General features: G+C 44.0%; 1 protein-coding gene across 4 annotated transcripts in view; it reads left to right on the plus strand.

Annotated features, from left to right (window-relative positions):
• Positions 1-23,242, plus strand: part of EYA3 (EYA transcriptional coactivator and phosphatase 3) — a 50,990-nt gene that overhangs the window by 23,161 nt on the left and 4,587 nt on the right. For 3 of the 4 annotated variants that reach the window (XM_081201970.1, XM_081201969.1, XM_081201971.1), the window contains 13 exons: positions 768-847; positions 3,088-3,154; positions 4,717-4,859; positions 8,320-8,457; positions 11,985-12,070; positions 12,267-12,450; positions 13,958-14,097; positions 15,921-16,004; positions 17,099-17,188; positions 17,496-17,554; positions 18,494-18,651; positions 21,108-21,222; positions 22,916-23,037. In XM_081201970.1, coding sequence (XP_081058096.1) covers positions 768-847; positions 3,088-3,154; positions 4,717-4,859; positions 8,320-8,457; positions 11,985-12,070; positions 12,267-12,450; positions 13,958-14,097; positions 15,921-16,004; positions 17,099-17,188; positions 17,496-17,554; positions 18,494-18,651; positions 21,108-21,222; positions 22,916-23,037 — 1,466 coding nt within the window. The remainder of the gene's footprint in view (positions 1-767; positions 848-3,087; positions 3,155-4,716; positions 4,860-8,319; positions 8,458-11,984; positions 12,071-12,266; positions 12,451-13,957; positions 14,098-15,920; positions 16,005-17,098; positions 17,189-17,495; positions 17,555-18,493; positions 18,652-21,107; positions 21,223-22,915; positions 23,038-23,242) is intronic. The other variant, XM_081201972.1, reaches the window with a different exon arrangement.

Below are 23,242 nucleotides of genomic sequence, written 5' to 3' on the forward strand. Positions count from 1 at the left end.
AAGGGATCCCAAGGGTCATCTAGTCTAACCCATGCAATGCAGGAATCTCAGCTAAAGCATCCATGACAGATGGCCATCCAACCTCTGCTTAAAAACGTCCAAGGAAGGAGAGCCCACAACCTACCAAATATTCCAAAAATGTTTGTTTAGGAATAAAACCATTGCTGTACATTGTGCTAATAAAAAATTATCACCATCATGGTGATGTCTAAAGCACCTCATGTCTACTAAGCACTGTGCACAGATTAAAAACAAGATCTAAAAGACACAACACAAAATGGATGGGTGGAGGGTTGCTGTGGGGACAGGAGAGGAAGAAGTTCCATTGCACACACACAACCACAGGGTTAAACATAGCTCTCTGTCTTGAACTGGGATAAGGAATACAGTATTTAACTTCACAACGGTTTCACTTGTGAAAACTGGGAATGGAATGAAGAACATGGAGAGGGACTTTCCTGCCCCCTAGAACATGCACCCTCAAGTCTTCCTAGATGGTATGAGATCCTCCTGCATGGGGTGGGATGGGCCATGTGGGACCATCAGAGGAGAAGTGTTACCCAAAATTGGGTGGAGGCACCTTGTGCAAGTGGAGCTCCATTTGTGCAGGGCACCACACTCAGTTTGCAATGATTCCTCCCTTCTGGTTTGTCTTCTTAACTGTGCTTAGAGAGCAAGCTATAGTTTGACCTGATGTTGAAATTGAGCCAGTGCTTCTGTGCTGCAGAGATAAGCAACAGCTTCTGCTTCTGTATTGATCCTTTCAGGCAAGTGAACAGCACAGACGATAGTGATCAGAAACCTGAATCCTCAAGCCTTGGTTCAAACCTGTCCATGTCCAATGAAAGTAAGTGGCTTCTTTATCTTTATAGTTGAGTAGAAGAACTGGGTAAGTTTGTGTGCCTGAATTGTACATACAAGTCCTTAGAATTCCCAGGTTTCTGAGGAGAATCTACACACACACACACACACACACACACACACACACACACCAGAAAAATGCAAGGCTTCCTGAATCAACGAGCCATTAAGCTATTCCTTTGAACTTGCCTGTCAGTGAAACCAAATGGGGAAGAAAATGTACTACCTCTCTCTGTCATAGAAACATAGGGTGCTGCCTTATATTGAGTCAGAACATTTGGCTCAATATTGTCTATGCTGACAATATACTGAATATTGTCTAGGTTCCTCCAAGATTTCAGGGATTGAACCTGGGACCTTCTGCAGGCAGAGCAGATGCTCTACCACTGAGCTACAGCCTTTTCCCTTTTCTCTGCTCTGTAACCACAAAGGAACCAGATGGAGATGGTATTAGCCCCATTGCCTCGTGCACTTGAGGGTGTAAAAACATCTGGCTGAAGGTCCCCTAGGACTGTCAAAGGCTAAATTCAGGTATAACACTAATCATGGTTTATAAAGCCAAGGTTTGGCATAACGTTGGCACCCGCACCTTCTTTACAAACCATTGTTCGTGAGGGGCTGCTGAGCAAGGATATCAAGGGGCTGCTGCAACAGGAGAGAACTTATGATGCTAATAATGAAAATGAAAGCCGTGAGCCACTAACACTGTTTTTTAAGAAGGGCTGTCCACCACAGTATTCTCACAAATCTCTCTGCTCCTTTAATTTGGCTGGGTCATTCTGGTGACAGTCAATCCATTGTCAGGTGAAGCATACCAAAACTGCCTTTTGCTCTCTCCTGCTGGTTCAGCCATAGCTGGCATTTGGTCCTAACCTGGGTATCTAACCAAGAGAGTACTGCTCATAGCTTAAAGGCAATGGTGGGAAGGGCTGTAGCTGAGTGGTAGAGCACACGTTTTCAGGTTCAGTCCCTGGTTTCTCCAGGTTAGGGCTGAGAAAGAATCCTGCCTGAAACACTGCAGAGCTACAGTCAGTCACTGGTGAGCTTGATGGGCTTTAGTCTGACTTTAGAACAAGGCAGCTTCCTATGGGACACAACTAATTATAGTAAACCCATCCAAACTTAGGTAACCTATAGGGAAGGATCTTGTCCTGGGCACACCACGCCCATAGCAAGTATAGTTGCAAACTGGTAGCTTGGGAAGAAGGTGCTGAGTTTCAGATACTATCGTTGAAGTGCTATGCGATCACACTAGCCAGATTGTTCTCTCCCTAACATAGAAAAAGAGCCATAGGACTCTAAGAATACACACCAAGAATTCTGGGAACTGTAGATTGTAGTGCTGAGAATTGCAGCTGTGCGCTGGATAAACCACAGTTCCCAGGATTCTTGGGGGGTGGGGGAGATATGCTTTAAATGTGTGGTGTATACTCAGCCCAAAGAAGGAAAAGGGTGTATGGTAGCATATTGAAGACTTCTAATTATACAAAGCAATTATATAAGTAATTTCTAGGACTTACCCCCACTGCCTGCTGACTTGCCTGCTTATAGATAATCACTGTGTAATATAGGAGGAGGGCATTCTCAGAGGAATATACAGTTACTTCTGTAAGCGCAGCATGCAGAACACGTGGAACTAACCATACAGCTGTCCTTGAATACCCTCCTCTGGCATAAAGCTTGGGAAAAGTAGCTCATTTTAGTGAGCTGCTACACACATTCTCACAGCTAGAATTAGCTCTTGCTGTGATTCCTTCTTTTCTATGTAATGCTTCTCTGGCTTAATAATTCTCCCATGTTCGCCTAGTTCAGAGAATCATTTAAACCAGGAGTGGAGACCCTTTGGCCATGTATCTGTTGCTCGACTACAAGCCCCATCATCTCTGACCATTAGCCATGCTGACTGGGTCTGAGGGGAGTTGAGTCCAACAGCATCTGGTGGACCCAGATGCCTTCTAAGCCATGCCTTGGATGATTGTGAATGAGTCACAGCAAGGCTCCAGGTCTAGCACTGCTCCCCTTGTCTCCTTATTCCCTCATGAGAGAGGAGGGTGAAAACTCCCACTTCCTAACTCCCACTTCCATGTATTATTTGCACTGGAATGCATATGTCTTCTAAATACAACGGTGAACATTACAACTTTGTGATGCTTGCGCTGATATGTTCAAAATTATTATTCTCTGAAATAATTTACATGTACTTATCAATCTCTATATATTTTCCAGTTATGCCATGCACTGATTACATCTCAAGGTCATCAAATGAATATACCTCACAGATGTATTCTGCAAAGTAAGTTGAATAGTTTGGCTCAACTGGTGGTTTGTTTCTCCATAGTGTTCAATAGGGTTCCACTTTCACAACAGATACTACTACCTCGGTCGATGAAGGGATGTGGGCCCAGTTTTTGTCTTATGACACTTTACGTTGACAACACAGCGTTCGCTCTCAGAGCTGTAGCAACTTTGCCCATAGCTAAAGAATACTTTAAATGGCAGGAGAGACCATGTTCTTGCAATGAAAAGGATTGTGTGCTCACATGGGGAATGGGGAGCAATCAGCCATGGGCATGACTTCTTGAAGGCCTGCCTTGCCTTCCCCCCCCCCCTCCTTGGAAGAGTTGACCTTAAAAAATGCACACCATACAGTCCTTCTTCCCCCGTCAGAAATACCTGTTAAATTGTGAGGGCAAATGCATTGCACCTAGAAATATATTTTCCTCCATTGCCTGTTGTGTACACCTTCTGCGCGACAGAAGTGCATGTAGCAATCTGGAGACCACATGCTCCTGTCTTTTAGAGGGTGTATTACACCCCAGAAGCCTGAACGTGAGCAATGAGAGACCATGAATTTCATAAGACCCCCATGACCAAGACGTCAGTCGCGATCGACTCAGGGACTGTAGACTGATTTTCGTTGATCGCAGGCTGAGAAAGGAAAGCCTTTCTCTGCAGCTGGATGCAACAGCAGCTGCTGCTGCTGCCAGTCTCATGTAAGCCTGATCTCCTCCTCCTCCTCCAGCTGAGCCTCCTTCCAAAGCTGGTTTGCCTTCCTTCCTTGCTGCCCCCTCTGCATTGCCTTCGTGCTTGACAAACTGCAGGGGGTGAGGCGGGGAATGAAAAGCTCCTTGCCTGCTCGCCTGCTAGTTCAAAAGCAAAGAAATAAATAAGAAAGGAGCCCCCCCCTCCACAAACAGTGAGGGAGGCAAAGAACAAAACACATGGGGGAAAGCCCCCTTTAGTGCTCCATGAGTTTGAGCAAGGGAAGGGCTTTAACACGCAACAGTAGGGGAAAGAGAGGTGGAGTGAGTGAGTGAGTGAGTGAGTGAGGATGCTGTGTGTGTGTGTGTGTGTGTGTGTGTGTGCGCGCGCGCGTGTGTGTGCGCGAGAGAGAGAAGTCCTGTGCGCTCTGACTGTGAAATAAAGATCTGTTTGTTTGTTTAATGACTTCGGAGAGTGGTAGATCACTGCCAGTTTTTGATATTGAATTACATATCACAACCTCCTCAATGTTGCACGTGCCTGTCATAAGAGATGAGCGTTGTCTCCTGAGTTCCCTGGCTGTGACGAGGTTGCTTTGAAGCGAGGAGCGGTTTCCTCTCTCTCCCCAAAGGAGCAAGTGTGCAGCCTGTGGCAGCCTTGTGCTATCGGGAGGAAGCCAGGAAGGGGAGGCAATTCCATGTACCCCAGGCAGACTCTCTCTTTCTGCTGTAATACTACCTATAGGGAGCATATGTTGAGGGACGGGTTGAGCTTGGGAGTGGGAAACTTCTTCACTCCCTTCCTTACCCAACCCTGTTGTCTAGTTACTTATCAACATTCCTTAATGGCAATATTTTTCTTTTCCTTAACCAGGCCATATGCACATATTCTTTCTGTACCTGTATCCGAAACGATGGCCTCTTATTCTGGTCAGACTCAGTATCAAGCACTGCAGCAGTCGCAGACATACGCTGTTTATCCTCAGACAACCCAAGCCTATGGACTACCTCCTTTTGGTAAGCCAGAGCTCTTACAGTAAAAGGTGTTTTGTGAAACTGTGTATGTAAATTACTATTTTCCTTCATAAGAACCTAAGAAGAGCCCTGCTGTGGATCAGGCCCATCTAGTCCAGCTTTCTCCTTCTCACAATGTCCAACGAGATACCAGGGGAAACCGACAAGCAGCTCTTCTTACATATATAATGCAAGAAGCCACACACGTTTCTGGAATGAGACACATGAGTCTTATATAAGAAACTGTACTTGCTTCATTGCCTGAATTATTGAATGTGAAAGCATCATGCATTTTCTAAAGCTATTTGGCATTCTTAATTTTGGGTGTGGGTGTATTAACTCTAGCGTACTAACTCTTTATCATAATGGTTTACCAAGCTGCTCACAGAGAGTTTTTTAGTAATTTGATGGCAATTTTTAAAATTTCTTTGGTGAAATTCACCTAGGCACTATCTGTCCTGTTACTGTTGTGATAGTACCACCCAACCTGCTGTCCAGCAGCCTTCTTTACCAAACTGATGTAGGAGGTCTTTGGCATGGTTTTGGAGAACCCTGGGAATATTGTCCTGGGTGACTTCAACATCCATACTGAAGCTGCTCTCAGTGGTCTGACTCAAGACTTCATGACCTCAATGTCAACCACAGAGCTGTCTCAAGATGTCTTCGACCTGGTACATAGTGAAGGGTACACCCTCAGTTTGGGTTTTGCCCTTGGTGGTAGGTTTGGTGGCCTGGAAATAAGGTGGATGGGCAGTTCTGTGACACTTTTTGATGAAGTTTGGGCTAATGGTACCAGGTTCCCCCCACAGGAGTGGAGAACCAATTAAGATGGTCCAACCCCAGATACTTGATGGATTCTGATGGAGTTCTTGATACTCTTTTCTCAATACTGGTGATCCTTCCCAGACTCTCACTTTGCAGTGGAATGGCAAGATGTGGAAGGGCATTGATATAATTGCTCCTGAGTGCAGTCTCTGGTACTACAGAATGTGTTTGGCCTCCTGGTATACTGGAGAGCTGCTTGTTAAGAAACAAGCCAGATGACATCTGGAGTGTGGGTTGTGGTGAAAGCAGCAAAGATGCAACAGCGTACTTTGCTGCCTTCATCTTATCCTCAAGTAAGCATTCAGTGGAACTCTTCAAGGTGGCCCATTGGCTGTTGATATTTCTAACTTTAGGCAGAGCCCAGAGCCCTTGGGAAACCCACTGTGATGAGCACTTTGAGGTCAAAGTCATGCACCTCCATAGTTAGTTTGATGCCATGGTTGTCACCAAGTCAGGTTTCTAATGTTTTATCAAGCCTTGTTTTGCGGGATCATTTTCAGTTTTTGCAGCCCAGTGACATGCAAGTTTATGCCCAGCCACATTCTCCCTCAAACCTTCATGGCTGATTAAAGCTAGCCAGTGTGAAAGGCCATAACTGGATGGGTCCAGGGTGTGGTGAATTGATCTTTGCATAAAGAGGTGGTGCCTGCCGCCTTGAAGGAGGAAGTGGCGCAGCCTCTCTTGAAAAAAACAACCGATTATTTAACAACTCCTACCGCTTAGTCTTAAATACCCTGTTTTGGGGCACAGTACTCAAGAAAGTAAGGCAGATATGGCTTATCAACCTAGGAAGGTAGCCCATCTAGGAGAAGGAAAACTTTGATTCTAAACCTCTGTTGCCTTGCGGGATATATTCAAGAGAAGAAAAGGCCAAGGAGTAAACCCTGTGCAAATCCAGAGTAGAGTCCCTAAGGCAGCTGGATGTCTCCTTGTATGCCTTCTTCCGGCAACTCCTGCAGCCAAGCTGCTTTCCTTGGAACCACCTCAGTGAGGCCAAGACAGGGTCTTGTCGTCTGGACAGCCCAGGACCTCCATACACACTGCTCAGGCTTGCAACCTGGGGAGGTCACTTTGGTGGTAACACAGCAGTTTGACCTCACCCTCAGAGGCACACTCTGAGACAGAAAGACATGGCAATAGAATTCAGGCATTCTTGGAGGTTATGAATTATGTAAACCCCTTCCAGTCTGGGTTCAGATCTGGCTTTAGGAGTGAATCAGGATGGATGACCTTTATCAGAAAAAGGATGAGAAGGGTCCCTGCTCTTTCTGCCCAATCTCTCATCAGCTTTTGGGTATTGGGGCACTGTTCTGCAGTTCTAACCTTATTTCCAGAAGTCAGTATTGGATGAGTGTTTCTTGGGCCCCTGGCCCTTGAGCTATGGGATGTTGCGGGGCATTATGGCATTTCAGGTGCTATTTTAAATATCTATTAAAATGTTGGGAGCGATTATTAGGAGTGAGGTGTCATCAGTATGCTGATGGTAGCCAACTCTATTTCTCTGTAACATCAGGAGTGGTTATGAAAGCCATGGACCAGTGTCTGGATGCAGTGTTGGGCTTGATCAGGACTAATAAGCTCAGCTTGAATCCTGGCAGGGTGGAAGCTCTGTGAGGGAGCAGTTCCTGGGTCCAGGAAGTTAGTCAGTTGTTTGCCCTGGATGAGGTTGCACTCTCCTTCAAGGGCAGGTACATAGTCTGGGGGTACTTTTAGATCAAGCTCTGTCGCTGGAGGTGCAGGTGTCTCTGGTAGTTAGGAGTGCCTTTTACCAGCTTCGTAAATTAGGCCTTAGAAATTCTCGCAGATTCCCTGGGATGTTGGTCATTGTTATCTGGCTTATTGTCACATGTGATCATGGCCAGGATCCAGGATCTCTCCAGAGAAAGATCTTTCCCATTAACTGCTACTTGATCTGTTTAATGCCAGGGATTATACCTGGGATCTTCTCTCTGAAGAGTTACCTCGAATCTGGGTCATTTTAAACATAGTTGACAATAGATAAAAGATTACAGATGAGCACAGTAGCAGAGAGTCGGGTCTAGCTGCTCTTGTACATGACAAGAGAATAGTTTGAGCAAAATAAATACCTTTTTTCAAATTGATTTCATCAAGTGTGTGTGCTGTTCTCTTGTGCTTATCTCTCATGTATATTCTTGGTAATTGATCTTAAATGCATCATGCAGTAATTATCATTGAATGTGTCAGTGAAATATTCCTGTGGATAGTGTGCCACGGAAACAGTTCAGAACGGAAACAAATGCTGGTAACATTATCCTCCACACAACCAGCTCCCTGTAGTGCTGTGCAGGAATCGAAAGGGTGACAATCAGCTCCTTAGCATCAGTCTAGTAAGAGTTTCATTAGAAACGCCAGCACATCCCCCCCCCCTGCAAAGGCTTGGAAATTAACCTTACCACACCTCTTTTCCCTCTTTTAATTTTGGCTAGCTTTTCTCCCCGTCTTCTTCCTCTTTGCTGTTTTCTCTAGGCTTGTGCCTCAAAAATTGCACATTAACCACCTTCCATATTTAGGTGATGGGTTTTGTCACTTGTACTCTGAGGCAAAAAGGATCTCGGTGGGAAGCCTGGCTTGACCACCACCAATTTTGTTTGTAACTGGTGCAATTTATCTGATTCAGGTGCACTGTGGCCAGGTATGAAACCTGAGAGTGGTTTAATTCAGACTCCATCTCCAAGTCAGCACAGTGTTCTTACCTGCACTACAGGGTTAACCACAAGCCAATCCAGCCCAGCACATTATTCTTATCCTATTCAAGGTAAAGGTCAGCATGGTTTTTTATCTACGTACCTCTTCCCTGTAACCCGGTCTAGAAACCGCGAAGAGGCCAGCACGTTTTTGTCTTTGTTTTGTGCATGCTTCTCTGTGCTTTGTGAGTCATGGTTCCCTCCCTCCCACCCACCTTGCCGTTAGCCTTCCTTTTTCACTGATTTGCCGAGATCCGCTGTCTGTAACAGGAGAATTTTACTGTGTCGTGCTTCTGAAACTCTCACAGAGGCAGGAGGGTGACTGTTCGGGAAAGGGAGGAATGGGTTACAGAAATCAAATGCATGCCACTGTTCAGCATGTCTGTGTTCGTTTCCCAATATCACTGGGCTTAAGCTATCAGAATGCATAGGGGCCTAGTTGTTAAGAGCTAGCAACTATTACTTTCTTTATTTTAAAGGTTTGTACCCCACCTGTTGATCAAATGGTCTCTGTGGCAGATTGCAACAATTAAGAAAGGAAATAGCTCTTCAACAGCTCTTGTTCTCCTAGCTAGTGACAGAGATCAATGTGTCCTTTCTCCCCACACTGCTGCAGTCCTGGTCACCTGGCAGCTAGAGTACTTTCTGACAGGGAAGAATCTCCTACAAGCTGCTTATTTTTTGGCCAATGGCTGCATATACACTCCAGTTCCCTCCTTCATGGCCTGATTTGCAGTAACCATAGTATCTTGTTGCCTCTGAATTAAACAGACTGTAGCTACTGCTGCAAACCATGGTTTACCTCTCAACTAGAACTGGAAACTCTGTTCCAACCATGGTTTGCAGGCCATCTGTTTTATGTTGGCATTTAGCTTATCCAGTTTGGATGTAACAACAAATTCTGGAGGGAGGAAGAAGAAGAAGAGAGAGAGTATCTGGGCCCAAAGCCCATTCATGCTGTATCTGGCTGACTCAAGTTAAGCCACTTGCTGCTTCCTCAGATTGTGGTGGGAATATATGGTTAACGCTCATTTCACTTACAGATGATTAGCTCCCCATATTGTTAGAGCTGCTATACACAACTGTTTTAACTGTTACACATGCAGCAAGTGACCTGTTTCCATCCATATTTGCATGTGATGGTTTATGCTCCACCCCAATACTGACCTTGTTCGCATGTCACAGTATTCCGTATTACCATGAACTCATCAATTTGGGTTTGCTTTGCTCCTCCCTGAAAAGGTTTGGGGGAAACAAACAATGATCCCTGGCTTAGTATTATGTTCAGACTGGGAATCATGGTTTGTTGCACTCCAAACAGTTCAATTAGAATATAAATTGGCCACCTCCTTCCTCTTCAGCTGGAAGAGGGCTGCTGGTCTCAAGCTACTAAAGCGAAGAGCCAATGAACATGTTTAGTTACATCTCTATTCTTTTAAGAATAGGGTATTCCCCCCCCCCCACAGTGTGGGGGCCCTGATCCAGATCAGCACCCTAGCATGGAGTGGGAGAGGAATTTATTTTTTTATCTCTTTGCCTTTATATAGTCCTGATCTGGATTTGGAGGGGTGGGGGTGGGAGGAGCAGGTCCCACACCTGCAGTTTGTATAAGAAAAAGTGCTCCCATTTTAGTAAATGGGAGTTTTTCTTTCCACTGCAAATGGCAGGCACAGGGCTCCCCCATAACCGTTTGGACTGGGCCCCTCACACTGGCCATTTGTGTGCAAAAAGCCTGCATTTAAACTAATGTAAAATGTAGTTTGACCCTAACCAGATTTTATATAAATGAACAGAATCATACTGCCTGTCTACATTTGATTTTGAAGTAACGCTTAGTTTTGTAGCACATTCAAGTAAGTATAATAACCTCTGTTTTGTATCGAAATCATCTAGTATTTACCCAGCTGGCCTTGTGTGAATCCTCATATTTCACAGGGTTTTTCTTGGGTTCATTAAAAAAACCCCAGCAGTGAAGAGTGTGATCTTAATGTTCTGGTTACTAGTATGCAGCTGCCTCCAAAACAAGAAACCAAACCTCGACTCTGGCACATTGTGTGTACTCTGGGTGCATGAATTTCAAAAACTCACTTTTGGTATCACTGAGCAGACCTTGGAAGAAATGCAGACCTAACCGCTTGCCCATAAGATGGAAATGCAGACTGCTGGGATAGATTTGGTGTTTTTCATCCAGATCTTATGTCCTAGTGACGCATAGCGGGCTTATTGATCAAAAACAAGCTATGAACAATGTCACATAAGCAAGATAAGGAGAGCCACAGCCAAGCAGCTGGTAGATCTGGACTGAAAACAACAGCATGCTGTCACCCCTAAGTGCACCTTTCTTTTTCTTTTCTTTTTGTCAGTTGCATTAAGAATTGTAAGCCACACTACAGCACCACTGGAAAAAAACTAGCTTTGAGAGCTTTCTGCTTATCACACAAACAGTCTACTATAAAACAAGAGGCACATAAGCTGGAAGGAGCTGCCAGAAGGATTTCAGATGCTAATGTAGCTGATTTCCTAGAATTAAGTAACTTTCTATTGCCTTTGATGAAGTAGGTCATTCACTCTGGGGGATTAAATTGTTTGCTTCAACTCCATTAAGAGCATCTCTATATGGCTGCTGCTCAGCTGTGGCATGTGACAGAGCCCCCTCTCACATTCAGCTCATGGCCAGTTTGTTTAATATGGAAATTCTCCTGCAAAGGGACAATTATTCAGCCCAGCACCCAGGCTTAAATACGGCATAGAGTGAAGCATGCTTAAACCCCTTGATTTCAGCCGGCTTCACCATGCCTAATGATATGTTGGCCTTAGTTTTTAAGAGGATCAACAAATTTTTTATTATTATTATTATTTTATTTCTAGCCAGGAAGCTGCTCTATGGTACTTCTTTCCACTCCCAGCCCCTTTCCTTTTTTCTTTTCCAGCTGACACAACATTCTGTGACTATTGAGCATTCTCAGTCCTCCTTGGGCTGTTTCTGGTTTTGCTTCTTTTTATAAAGACTTGTGCTTCTGTAAACCTCTGAGTTCCCTGGAGCACACTGATATCACTTGCATGTTCTTCAGTAGCCTTATTTTGGCTCCAATCCTATTGGCAATCACCATAGTTCTCTATAGTGATGAAGATGATGATTGATTAGCTTGGATCCAGACAGTGTTATTCACACTTGGGACCACTTGAAACCAATATGTTGGTTAATTTTTCACACTGGTTTTCCTGAAAGGTAAATGCAGATAACTTAGTCTGTTGTTAGTAATATTGTGCAGTTGAAGTTATAGTTTCCCGACTTTTATGTATGGAAGGAACAATCTTTTTCATGTAGATTTTTGTTTTTTAAATTAAAAAACTACTACTATCTGGCAGAATCTAAAAGCATTGCTTCCAGAACTGAGGACACTTGCATCCTGTTTAGGAAAAGGATGTCTGTGGGGCAGCATTGTTGCTCAGTCTTTGCAAACTCCACCTTTGATTAAGGAAAGCACAGTTGATGCTAAGAATGCCAGCACTGCAGTTTCCCTGCTCCAATGCCCTTTGGCTTTGCTGCTTGCACTTCTAACAGATTGACACATAGCCATCTGTTTGATTTTTACAGCTTCAAGTACCAACGCCAACTCAGTTTCCACCACCTCACCTGCTGTCAATATTTCAGCATCAGCAGTAGCCAGCATCTCTCAACAGGTATGGTTTCTTCCCATAGAAATAAGCCTGCATCAAACTTAATTTTACTCCATGCTTTTTGTTTTTGAATGGTAGAAAGCTTTTTATTATTTTTCAGACTGTATGCTTGAATGCTAAGAGTGCAATAGTAAGCCACGTTTACTTGGAATAAGACTTACTTTGTTTTGTTGTCCCTTTCCCTCTTATTTTTGAATAGGAGTATCCTACGTATACAATTCTTGGCCAAAGTCAATACCAGCCATATTACTCAAGTTCAAGCTTTGGAGTTGTAGCACCAGCAGACAGCAGCACAGAGAGTCCCACCTTAGCAACAACCACGTATCCTTCTGAAAAACCAAATGCCATGGTGCCTACTCAGACGGCGCAGAGACATTCCTCTGGTAATATGATGGGAAAAGGATACCGATGTCAGAATGCCCCTATATGCTCATGCTGCTTGTATGGAAATGCTTGTGTGTGTACATATTGGGGTGAAGGGGTGGGGGACTCACCTATACAATAAGCTGTGTCTTACTGCACCTTGGTCTGGTTAATGCACTTTGTTTTTATCCCTGGGAAATTATTTTTTGCTATTCTACTGATTGCCTTCTGCCCCAACCCTCAGTCCCAAAAGGTCTCAACTTCCACTTTATTTTTTAATTATTTGCAGATCACACCTTTTCCCCAAGGTATACAAGGTGGCATACATGTTCTTCATACAATTATAGAATTGTAGAGGTGGAAAGGACCCCAAGGGTCATCTAGTCCAACCCCCTGCAGTGCATCTAGTTCATGGAAAGCCAAGCACCCATGGAAATCACATAAGCAGAGCATAAGGGCAAATCATTATTCTGCTTGCGGAACCCAGGAGCCAGTAATTCAAAGGCATGCAGCCTCTGATTCTTGGGGTAGCATATAGACACCATGACTTATAGGCATTGGTCCCCTCCTCCTCCACAAATTCATCTAGTCCTCTTTAAAGCCATCCAAGGGAGTGGCCGTCTGCACATCTTCCATCAAGTAGCCAATGAATTGCCATCCAGATGTGCCAGAGACACACAGAATTGCTCCCTAATTAAGGGGGACCCAGAGTATGAATTAAGTCTTATGCTAAAGGCCTACACAGATTGAAACCCAGATACTTGAAGGAATACCTATCTCACCTCAACCTGCCTGAACACTTAGGCCACCTTCAAAGTGTTGGAAAACGCCCTGGGGTGCCCCTGCAGCCCCCGAACTCTGAGCTTCCTCCGGTATGCGCAGCTCTGGAAAATGCATTTCCCTTCATACACCAGTGCACTTCAGCAACATATATTAAATGATATATGCACACTAATCTTCTAGCATAACACAGCAAGAAGCGTGAGACATCGAAGAGCTAATCTACATATTTATTTATGCACTATGTACTGACAAAAGATTCATGGCGTCTTCTCTCTCCAGCTCCGAAAGAAGAACAGACAGAAGTAAAAGCAAAAGTACAGTACATAGTACATACAGTGGAAGAGATAAGACTGTCTTCCATTCCCACACTCTTCCCAGACAGGCATGTGATTTACACCAATCTCTTCTGCAGCATCGGAGGCGTGAAATACTAACACAAAGACCATCTTCTAGCTGGTTTCTCCACCATTTGAAATGTGGTGGGTGGGGAGAGATTCACATTTGGGATACTGGTCTGGTGCCTACTGTGATTTTTTAAAACTCATTTATGTTTCGTATCACCTGCAAATGTTTCTCACTCCCAGGTGTGTTATACTGCCTCCTTTGTTGTTTTGGGTGCCATGTTTATTACTCTGCATTTTGTTCTATTCTTTGTGTTATACCAGCTGCTGTAGAAATGCAACGTATTGAGGGTTGGTATATTGAGGCATAAAATAACGAGTCTGTGCTGTCCCTTTTTTCCAGGAGACCCATCTACAAGTCCATCGTTGCTGAGAGCGACAGCTAGTAAAGATGTAGAGGACCAGTCCAGGAAAAGCGTGACTGGGAAAAACAGGGGGAAGAGGAAAGCAGACGCTTCTTCACCACAGGACAATGAGCTTGAAGTTAGTCTCCAGCTATTATCACACATCTCTCTCTTGCTCTCTCCCTCCCCTCTCTCCAAAGCTTTAACACTGTGTTTCGTATTGTAGATCAGATCAAACTTCTGTGTTTCTAGTCCATAGACTATTGCAAAGCAAAGTTTAACAATATAAAAGTAAGACAGGATAGGTTAGTTGGACAAAACTAAACTGCAACATAAACAAACTTAGAATGCTGAAATTCCTTGGCAAATCACACCTTGCCCCTTTAAAAGGAAGTGATTCTTACTCTAACAAATACTGAAATGGCTAAAATGAAATAAAATAGAAGTTGTACAAATGTAAATGGAAGTATGTAAAACTGAATTACTGCCAATACAAAATGTGTGGTTTTATCTTGTCTGCTTAGTAAGTAACTTATAGACTCATCCCACTTCAAAATGGTAGCAGGGAAGTGGGAGTCAACAGACACTCAAGGAATAGTTCGGAGAAAAGGCTTTTATTTCTACCATCCATGAACTGGCAGAAGGAGCAAGTGTGATAAGTCACAAAAAGCATGCACGAGTTCACAATCATGTGCACAAGCATATATACCCCTTTCCAGTTCCCTCCTCCTTTCTCCTCCTTCCAGAGTCCTGCCCCATGAGTTCCTCTGAGCATAAACAGAAAGCTGTCTTGGGACTATTGGACTCTTGGCGCCCTTCCCAGGAAAGGGGGGGGGGGAGTTTCAGAGTGTTCAGATATGTTTCAATCTCTTGTTCTGGCATGGTTCCCGGACAGAAAGCAAGTTGCAATGTGGTTCTTTAGCAAGGCCAGAAGGCATGAGAAAGGCCTGAGAAACAATGGACTGTTCTCTACCTTTGTTACAGCAGAGCGGAATGTTTCTGATGCTTAGCTGCTGAGAAAATGATTTTGAAAAGCTTTGAGAAGCTTTGAGCCTGCTTTGGTGGGGGGTGACTTCGGGCCTAGGTGAGGTCACCTGTCCTCACCTTCCTTCACTAGAAGGACTTGGAAGTCATCTGTGGTGATGAAAGAAACCTCCCAGTAAAGGTACCCTGCTGACCAAGCACAGGCAGAGGGCAGGCATCTACTTTTTAGCCAATTGAAAAGTGGCATTCTGCCTGCCAATCAGAGGAGCTGATGTTGCCCACACATTACCTTCTGGAACTGAAAAGAGCTTTGTAACTTGGTCACACCCCAGCTCACAGTGGTTTACTATGGTAGGCCTCAGCCTCTGACTTCAAGCCCCAGACTCTTTGACAGTGTCTCTTAATAAACATATTTCTACATTCATGATGCAGTGTCATCAATTATCATTCCTGCACAGAAGACGCAAAACCCTCCTAGGGACATAAGAAAAGCCCTGCTGATTCGGATCAAAGGCCTGTCTAGTTCCGAATACTGTTTTCTCAAAAGCCAGCCATTTGCCCCCAAGCAGGACATGAGCACAATAGCCCTCTCCAACAAGTCTTCCCCAGCTACTGGTATTCAGAGCCATGCTATCTCCGAAACTGGATGTAATACATAGCCATCACGACTAGTAGCCTTATTCTTCCTGACTTTGCCCAATCCCAGTTTAAAGGTGTCCAAGGTGGTAGCAAATATTTTACCTTGTGGCAAGTAAGTCCATAATGTATGTGTTGTGTGAAGGACTTCCTTTTGACTCTGCTGAATCTCCTATTGTAGAGCCTCTTTGGGTGATCATCCCTTGGCTACATTTAATATTTTTTCAAAAGCAGACTTAATCTATGGTGTCCTCTTTAAGCTTCCAAAATGGAGGTGGGGGAACTTTCTAGGCAGTTGAACAAAAGCAAGCTGACCTCTGCTGTTTGTCCTTTCTTCTTCAGCGAGTGTTCCTATGGGACTTGGATGAGACCATCATAATATTTCATTCTCTTCTAACAGGATCATATGCCCAGAAATACGGGAAGGTAACTAGTGTTTTTGCTTTTACTGCAAAACTTCTGAATTTTTTGATCTTTGCTCTGAGCTAATAAATACTAATTGCAAATCTAGTAAGTGTGCACTCTAGTAGCAGTGAATCAGGGATAGTGCTCAGAAGGAAATATGAGAAACTTTTTATCTGGCCCTGTTACAGAGATGGGATGTCCTTAGATCCACACTCTCATTCTCTCTCCTTTTTGGTTTGCTTCAGACCTAGCCTTACTCCTAGGTAAGCCTATGGCCGCAGTCCCATAGACCTGGGAGTAAGTCCTATTGAACTTGCTGGGATTTACTTCTGACATGCATAGGAGTTCACTGTAGGGTATCTTTCATTGAGTGACAGCTCTACATAAAAGGTGTGACTGGAAAGTTCGTGAATGGTCACAGAAATCAGACAGGGAAAAATATTCAAACATACATACCTTACAGGCCTTCAAAGTAGGCCCCCCTCTGATGCAATGCACCGTTGACAATGTTTGTAGAACTGTTAGAAACTTCTGGAGAAGTCCTCTTTTCGTACTGCTTTCAGTTCCCTCGTCACAGCAGCTTGGATGTGTGAAATGTTGGAAAATCTGCACCTTTTCAGTGCAGATTTCAGTTTTGTGAAAAGAAATCCGGTGGGGCCAGATCGGGAGGGTGGGACAACTCAGTAACCTCAGTAACGATTTCATGCTGAATATGCAGTTCTTCCACCATCATTCGGATGGACAAACACTGATCCCGCATCAATAACTCACAAACTCCGTTGACATTTGCCGCTGTTCTGCTAGTTGATGGTCTGCCAGACTGAGGGTCATCTTCAATAGCTTGCCACCCTTCATGAAAACACTTAAACCACTCATACACTGTCTTTTGAGTTATAGCTTCATCTCTGTACACAATTGTGAGCATTTTGTGGGTTTCCGATGCCGATTGTATGTTCAAATATTTCTCGCTTTCCAATTTCTGTGACCATTCACCGAACTTTCCTGTCACACCTTGTAGAATGAGCTTCATGTTCTAAAATAACTCATTTTACTTCAATGCAGTTTAATACTGGCCTCTTCCTCTTTTCCATTCTATTTTCCATTCTAACTTCTAGGATCCAACTCTAGTGATTAGCTCTGGCTTGACCATGGAAGAAATGATTTTTGAAGTCGCCGACACACACTTATTTTTCAATGACTTAGAGGTATGTGTTCTCTTCCAAACTCCAGTTTTAATGCATGAACTTTCCAAAGGTTACTGGACTACACTTCCTATCATGCCCTGCTGCTAGCTATTCTGGCTAAGGCCGCTTGGAGTTGAAGGTCTAGCAGCATTAGGAGAGTGGCAAGTTCCCTACTCACAGGGCAGACCATAATTGGGCTGGATGGACACATAGTCTGTCTTAGAATCACAGAATTGTAGAGTTGGAAGGGAACCCAAGGGCCATCTAGTCCAACCCCTTGCAACTTGGTGTAAGGGAGCTTCCTAAACTTAATTTTCTCTTATTGCAGGAGTGTGACCAAGTTCATGTAGAAGACGTTGCATCAGATGACAATGGGCAAGATTTAAGGTGATACATTTGTATTGGTTGCTTCCAAGGTCTAAAATGTGGCAACAGAAAGGACCCCTTACAGTGTTTTTAGGGGACTTTGAAACAGGCGACATTTTGTTCACCCTACCTAGGAAGCAGTCACAATGACTTCCTGTTCCCCCTTCCTCCTCCTCCTTCACCTGCAACCTGAGATTTTTTTTTAAACTGGAGGCACCAAGTTTTAGAGCTGGAACTGCATGCATAACATCTGCGCTACCACTGAGCTGCTGTCTCTCCTTTATAGACCTCTCGAATAGGGACATTTCTGAAAGCAGCTCAAGAAACAATACTTGCTAACAGAGATTCCAGGGTAACTTGTCCATGAAGAACCCCATATTTCCCCCAGCTGTCGGGGCTTAAGATTCAAGAGGAAACTGAGCCCAAGATACAGTGGTACCTCGGGTTACAGACGCTTCAGGTTACAGACTCCGCTAACCCAGAAATAGTACCTCGGGTTAAGAACTTTGCTTCAGGATGAGAACAGAAATTACGCACTGGTGGCGCAGTGGGAGCGGGAAGCCCCATTAGCTAAAGTGTTGCTTTAGGTTAAGAACAGTTTCAGGTTAAGAACGGACCTCCGGAACGAATTAAGTTCTTAACGAGAGGTACCACTGTATTTATTTTTATTTCATTTTATTTATTAAATTTGTATACCGCCCTATGCCTGTAGATCTCAGGGCGGACCTGCCCTGATCCGGTGATAATGATAAGGTGATCAGACCCTCAGTACACAAAGTCTAAATTAGAACTGGTATTCAGGTTTCTGAGCAGCAGATCAGCAGGGAATGGAGCTGAGGATTTTCATGTGCAGGGAGATCTGCTGTGGGTTATGCAACAGGACTTGAATCATCCATCTAACAATGATCCAGTTTGAAGTTGCCAGTAGGTGTAATACAAATACAACATTTTCTGTCTCAGCAACTACAATTTTTCCACGGATGGCTTCAGTGGCTCAGGAAACAACGCCAATCATGGTTCAGCGGGAGTCCAGGGTGGAGTGGATTGGATGAGGAAGCTGGCTTTCCGCTATCGGAAGGTGCGCGAGGTCTATGACAAATACAAAAGCAACGTAGTAGGTGAGTGTGAGCAGCATCCATGTTCTTGCTGCAGCCTGAGGGTATAGGCACTAGGCTGCAGGGGTAGAGTTCTTCTGACTTTATTAAGCTCTTCCATGTTGGAGAGGTGGGGCCACAATCAGCCAACCAACCCTGAAAATTGGCTGGGACTTGTATTCCACCACTCCAGGGCTTCTGTTTTTTTGTTTTTTGTTTTAATGCAATTTATTAATTTTATAATAACAAAAAAAATCATAAACAAAATTTCAAACCACAATTTTTAGCTCATCTGTATATACAAACCATAATATCACCATACTTCACCATAATATCTGCTCCCCCTCTTGGTTCCATTGTTTTGTGCTTATTCATGCATGTCCATAAAGCCTTATATTCTTAACAATCCAATTTTAAAACCTTATTCATCTTATTGCAAGTGACTTTTAAAAGTTCAACTAATGTAGAAATCTTTACACAAAGCTTAAAAAATATGCATTAAACATTTCCCTTTTTTAAAAAATCAAAGTTCTCTTTCTTTCTTGGGTTTCAAATTATCCAATTTGTCCTGCATAGTTCACTGTTATTTTACCAGTCTTCTTTATCCTTCTTTGGGGGTGGGCTGATACTGGCCTGGCATCCACTCTCAAATACAGGGGCAAAGTCTTTTGCTCCATAAGCCCATCAAGTCCTGTACATCTCAACGTTATAGCTTCAGGTTTTTTTTAAACAAAAAACATTTTCAAAATTCTCTTCAAGTCTTTATATGTCATTTCCCAGGCCTTTTAAATGATTTTACATTGGCACCACATATAGTAGCCTCTCATAGCTTTTGCAGGGCTTCTGTTTTTGATTAACCACAGTTTAGTATGTCATCCAAACACTAAACTCTGAATGATTAATTTTATCTATGGTTTGCTAAATTGATCTGGCCCTTAAAAATATGGTTTGAAGGAGGCTTCTTTCAACAAACAATAGTTAAAATTAACCTCAGTTTGTTAAGTTTGGACAACATAGGACGCTGTGATTAATCTAAAACATCAGGGAAAGATTCTAGATTTCTTGTAGCCATGCACATGAGGGCCCGAGGCTTGCAGCAGCTCATCCTCCTAATGCTAAACTGTGGCTTAGCATTTTGTCCAGACTGGATAAACTGGATTGTCTTAACAGTTTGATATCTGAATTGTCTAGCTTGAAAGACATATTGAAGGCAAAAGAGATAGCTAATCCATGTCTGTGAAATCCTCTGTTTTATAAAATAAGTACCTATTCCCACATTGGTGAAGAGGGTTTTTCTTAAAACAGAGTACTCAGAGATCTTTCACCTTTTTACAATAGGTTATTTATCACTGTATTTTAGCATAAATGTGTCTGTGAGAGCGCAATTCAAAAATGAGTTCCATTAATGGAGAGCAAGATTGTTTTTGTGCAATGTGGAATGTTTTATATGTAACCATTTGCAAACCATCTGGAGCGCAGAAAAGCAACCTATAAATTCCAAAATGAATAAACGTTGGGGTTGAAAATGTTTCACTTGACATTTTCATAATGTTATTTCTGTATTGAAACAATTCCAAATGAAGTGAATCCAGAAATCACAAAGTTGGGCCCTTGCTCTGATTGCACCGATAACATAGGGTTGTATCCAATGTGAGTCAAACTCAGATCTGTTTAAATTAATGGCTAACTTAGGTCCATTAATTTCAGTGGGTCTTCTCTGAGCAGAACTTAGTTTGGATACAACCAATTACGAGATATACAGTGGTGCCTCGCAAGACGAAATTAATTCGTTCCGCAAGTTTTTTCTTCTTGCGAGTTTTTCGTCTTGCGAAGCACGGTTTCCCATAGGAATGCATTGAAAATCAATCAATCCGTTCCTATGGAAACCGCCTTCAGACCAGGTCCGGGGACAGTCTGTCCCCCGACCTCTTCTGAAGGCTGGGGGGGGGGGACAAGGGCTTTTCTTCCCACCGCCAGCCTTCAGAAGGCTGTTCTGAAGGCTGGCGGTGGGAAGAAAAGCCCTTCTCCCCACCTCCCGCCCCGCAAGCTCCGGGGACAGGAGCGCTTTGCTGCCGACCGCCAGCATTTTAAAAGCCTCCGCTGTCCCGGGGCGATTTTAAAATGCTGGCAGGCGGCAGCGAAGCCTCCGCTGTCCCGGGAAGGCAGGCAGGGGGGGGGAGCAAAGACTTTTGCCCCCCGCCGGCCTTCAGAAGAGGTCCAGGACCTCTTCTGAAGGCCGGCGGTGGCCGAAAGTCTTTGCTCCCGACCGCCAGCATTTTAAAAGAGGTCCCCGGAGATTTCCCTATGGGCTTTCTTCTTGCAAAGCAAGCCCATAAGGAAATTCGTCTTGCGGAACGACTCAAAAACGGAAAACTCTTTCGTCTTGCGAGTTTTTCGTTTTGCGAGGCGTTCATCTTGCGAGGCACCACTGTATTTATGTTCCTACTTTCTGACCAATATAATTTGTGTGCATTCTGCAGCCCTTCTCAGCCCAGAAAAGAAGGAGGCTTTGCAGAGATTAAGGGAAGACATAGAAATGTTAACAGATTCCTGGTTGGGAACAGCGTTAAAGTCCCTGCTGCTCATCCAGTCAAGGTATGGAGATAAGTGTCTGCTCTGCCAGCTGCCATATTTACAGCTCTAGTGCAATGTGGTACATGCTATGCATTTTTTACAGTGATGTTTCTCATACACTATTGGGTAGAAATATAGGGTCTGAATTGTGATGCAACTACAATGTTTTAGTGGAGATCCTTGTGCCTTAGTACCCAAACACATGGCTGCATTGCCTTTCATCCAATCAAAAATGTAAAGGCCAGGGGAGCTGGGCAAGAGAAATTTGCATCTCATTAAAATGTACAGGAAATATGCATTTGTCAGATTATTATTTTTATTGATCATAGTACAAGCTACATGCACACAATATTATATTACATGCAGAAGCAGCTCTCTGAGTGAAACGGTGTCACTACACTTGCTTCCTGATGGGTGGGTCCAATGGTGGAGGAACCCTCTCCAGCACCGGGGTGGGGCAGCCTGTACGGAGTGCGCATGTGTGGCATCCCATACGGACTGCACATGTGCGGCAGCCCATACAGACGCCAAGTGAGCGGCGCCCATACAGACTGCGCACACCCTCAGCTGCTTTACAGCTTGGGGGAGGCAGGGGCTATCTTGTCACACACATCCCCCAGAGTGGTACCTGGGGTGGCCTGCCCCCTCCACCCCCCCCCACTTCGTATGCCCCTGGGTGGGTCATTATTGCGTACACCGGAGGAGAGGGGTGAGGTGGGTTGGTGATTAGCACAGTGCAAAAGCACCAGCAGAAAAACTGGATTGGCTCTGCCGCCCCCACCCAGCAAGCTGCTTCCCATTACATGTTTAATAATGCAATCTGCTGATACCTCTTGCCAGTTGCCCTGTCATCAGAAGCAAAGGAGGGCAATTTCAGTTGTGTGCCCTGCTTATGTAGGTCCCTTCCCAAGGAGGCTCAGCCGCTGTCTTCTTTTGTTACCCTTCAAGTGCCCAATAAAGCCTGTGTGTTGTACAGCCAGGCACTATTTAGATATGCTGGTTGATTGAGATTGAACTCTGCATTCTGTTCTTCTGCTGTAGTTTGATTGTGTTCACTTTTTTATTGAATTTTTACGTGGCACTACCCTGAGATCAAGTGAAACTGGTATATAAAAATTTAAAAGAAATACACCACACACATATTTAGATTTAGCTAGATAGAGAGACACACATATAGATATACCCAGTGTTTTTTTCTGGAAAAATAGGAGTCGGTACTCACCTATGAAGTTGTTAGAGTAAGTACCACACTTTTTAACAACAACAAAAGAGGTACTGCATACCCCTAAGTACCCCCTGAAAAAAGCACTGGATATACCCATCTAGATATTAAACATGATTATATCTCTTGCCTTTTTATGTGCTTAATTTAATTGTTTTGAATGGATCTGTAGTGCATTATCAGGCAAACTCTTTGCAATTAATTTGCTGCTTCACAATATCACCGTTGGAATAACTGGAAGCCAAGACCACCCTTAACACTGAACCATTGCAAATGTCAGCCCCAGAGATCAAGGGTCGCTTGAAATATGGATGAGAGGTACAAAGAATAACAAATACTGCATAAAAGGGGAGGATCCAGTCTTGAGTTTCATGTCATTTCTTGTTCCTTCCATTAGTGCTTGCAAATACAAGACTGGCAGCATCCCACCTTTTTTTCGACTTTGTATAAGCAAGCTCCTCTCCCTGACCCATTTCTCTTGCCACCTTCTAGAAAGAATTGTGTGAATGTTCTGATAACGACTACTCAGCTGGTGCCGGCTCTGGCCAAAGTTCTGCTGTATGGATTAGGTGACGTGTTCCCAATTGAAAATATTTATAGCGCAACAAAAATAGGTAGGTGGTGACATCAAATTCCAACTCTCTTTGGCAGTTGTCTTGGGTGGTGGTAGGGAGTCGGCCCTTTTGTACAACCTGGGTTTGTACAACCTCCCCTGGAAAGAGGGGGAGACTTCAGTGCGTAAAGCAACCCCATAGCACATGTTCCACTTTCTGCATGACTCCTTAAAAGACCTTTGTTGGCTCAAAGCCATTTGGAGCA

Source organism: Podarcis bocagei, assembly GCF_964188305.1.
Source record: "Podarcis bocagei genome assembly, chromosome: 7".
Lineage (NCBI taxonomy): Eukaryota > Metazoa > Chordata > Lepidosauria > Squamata > Lacertidae > Podarcis > Podarcis bocagei.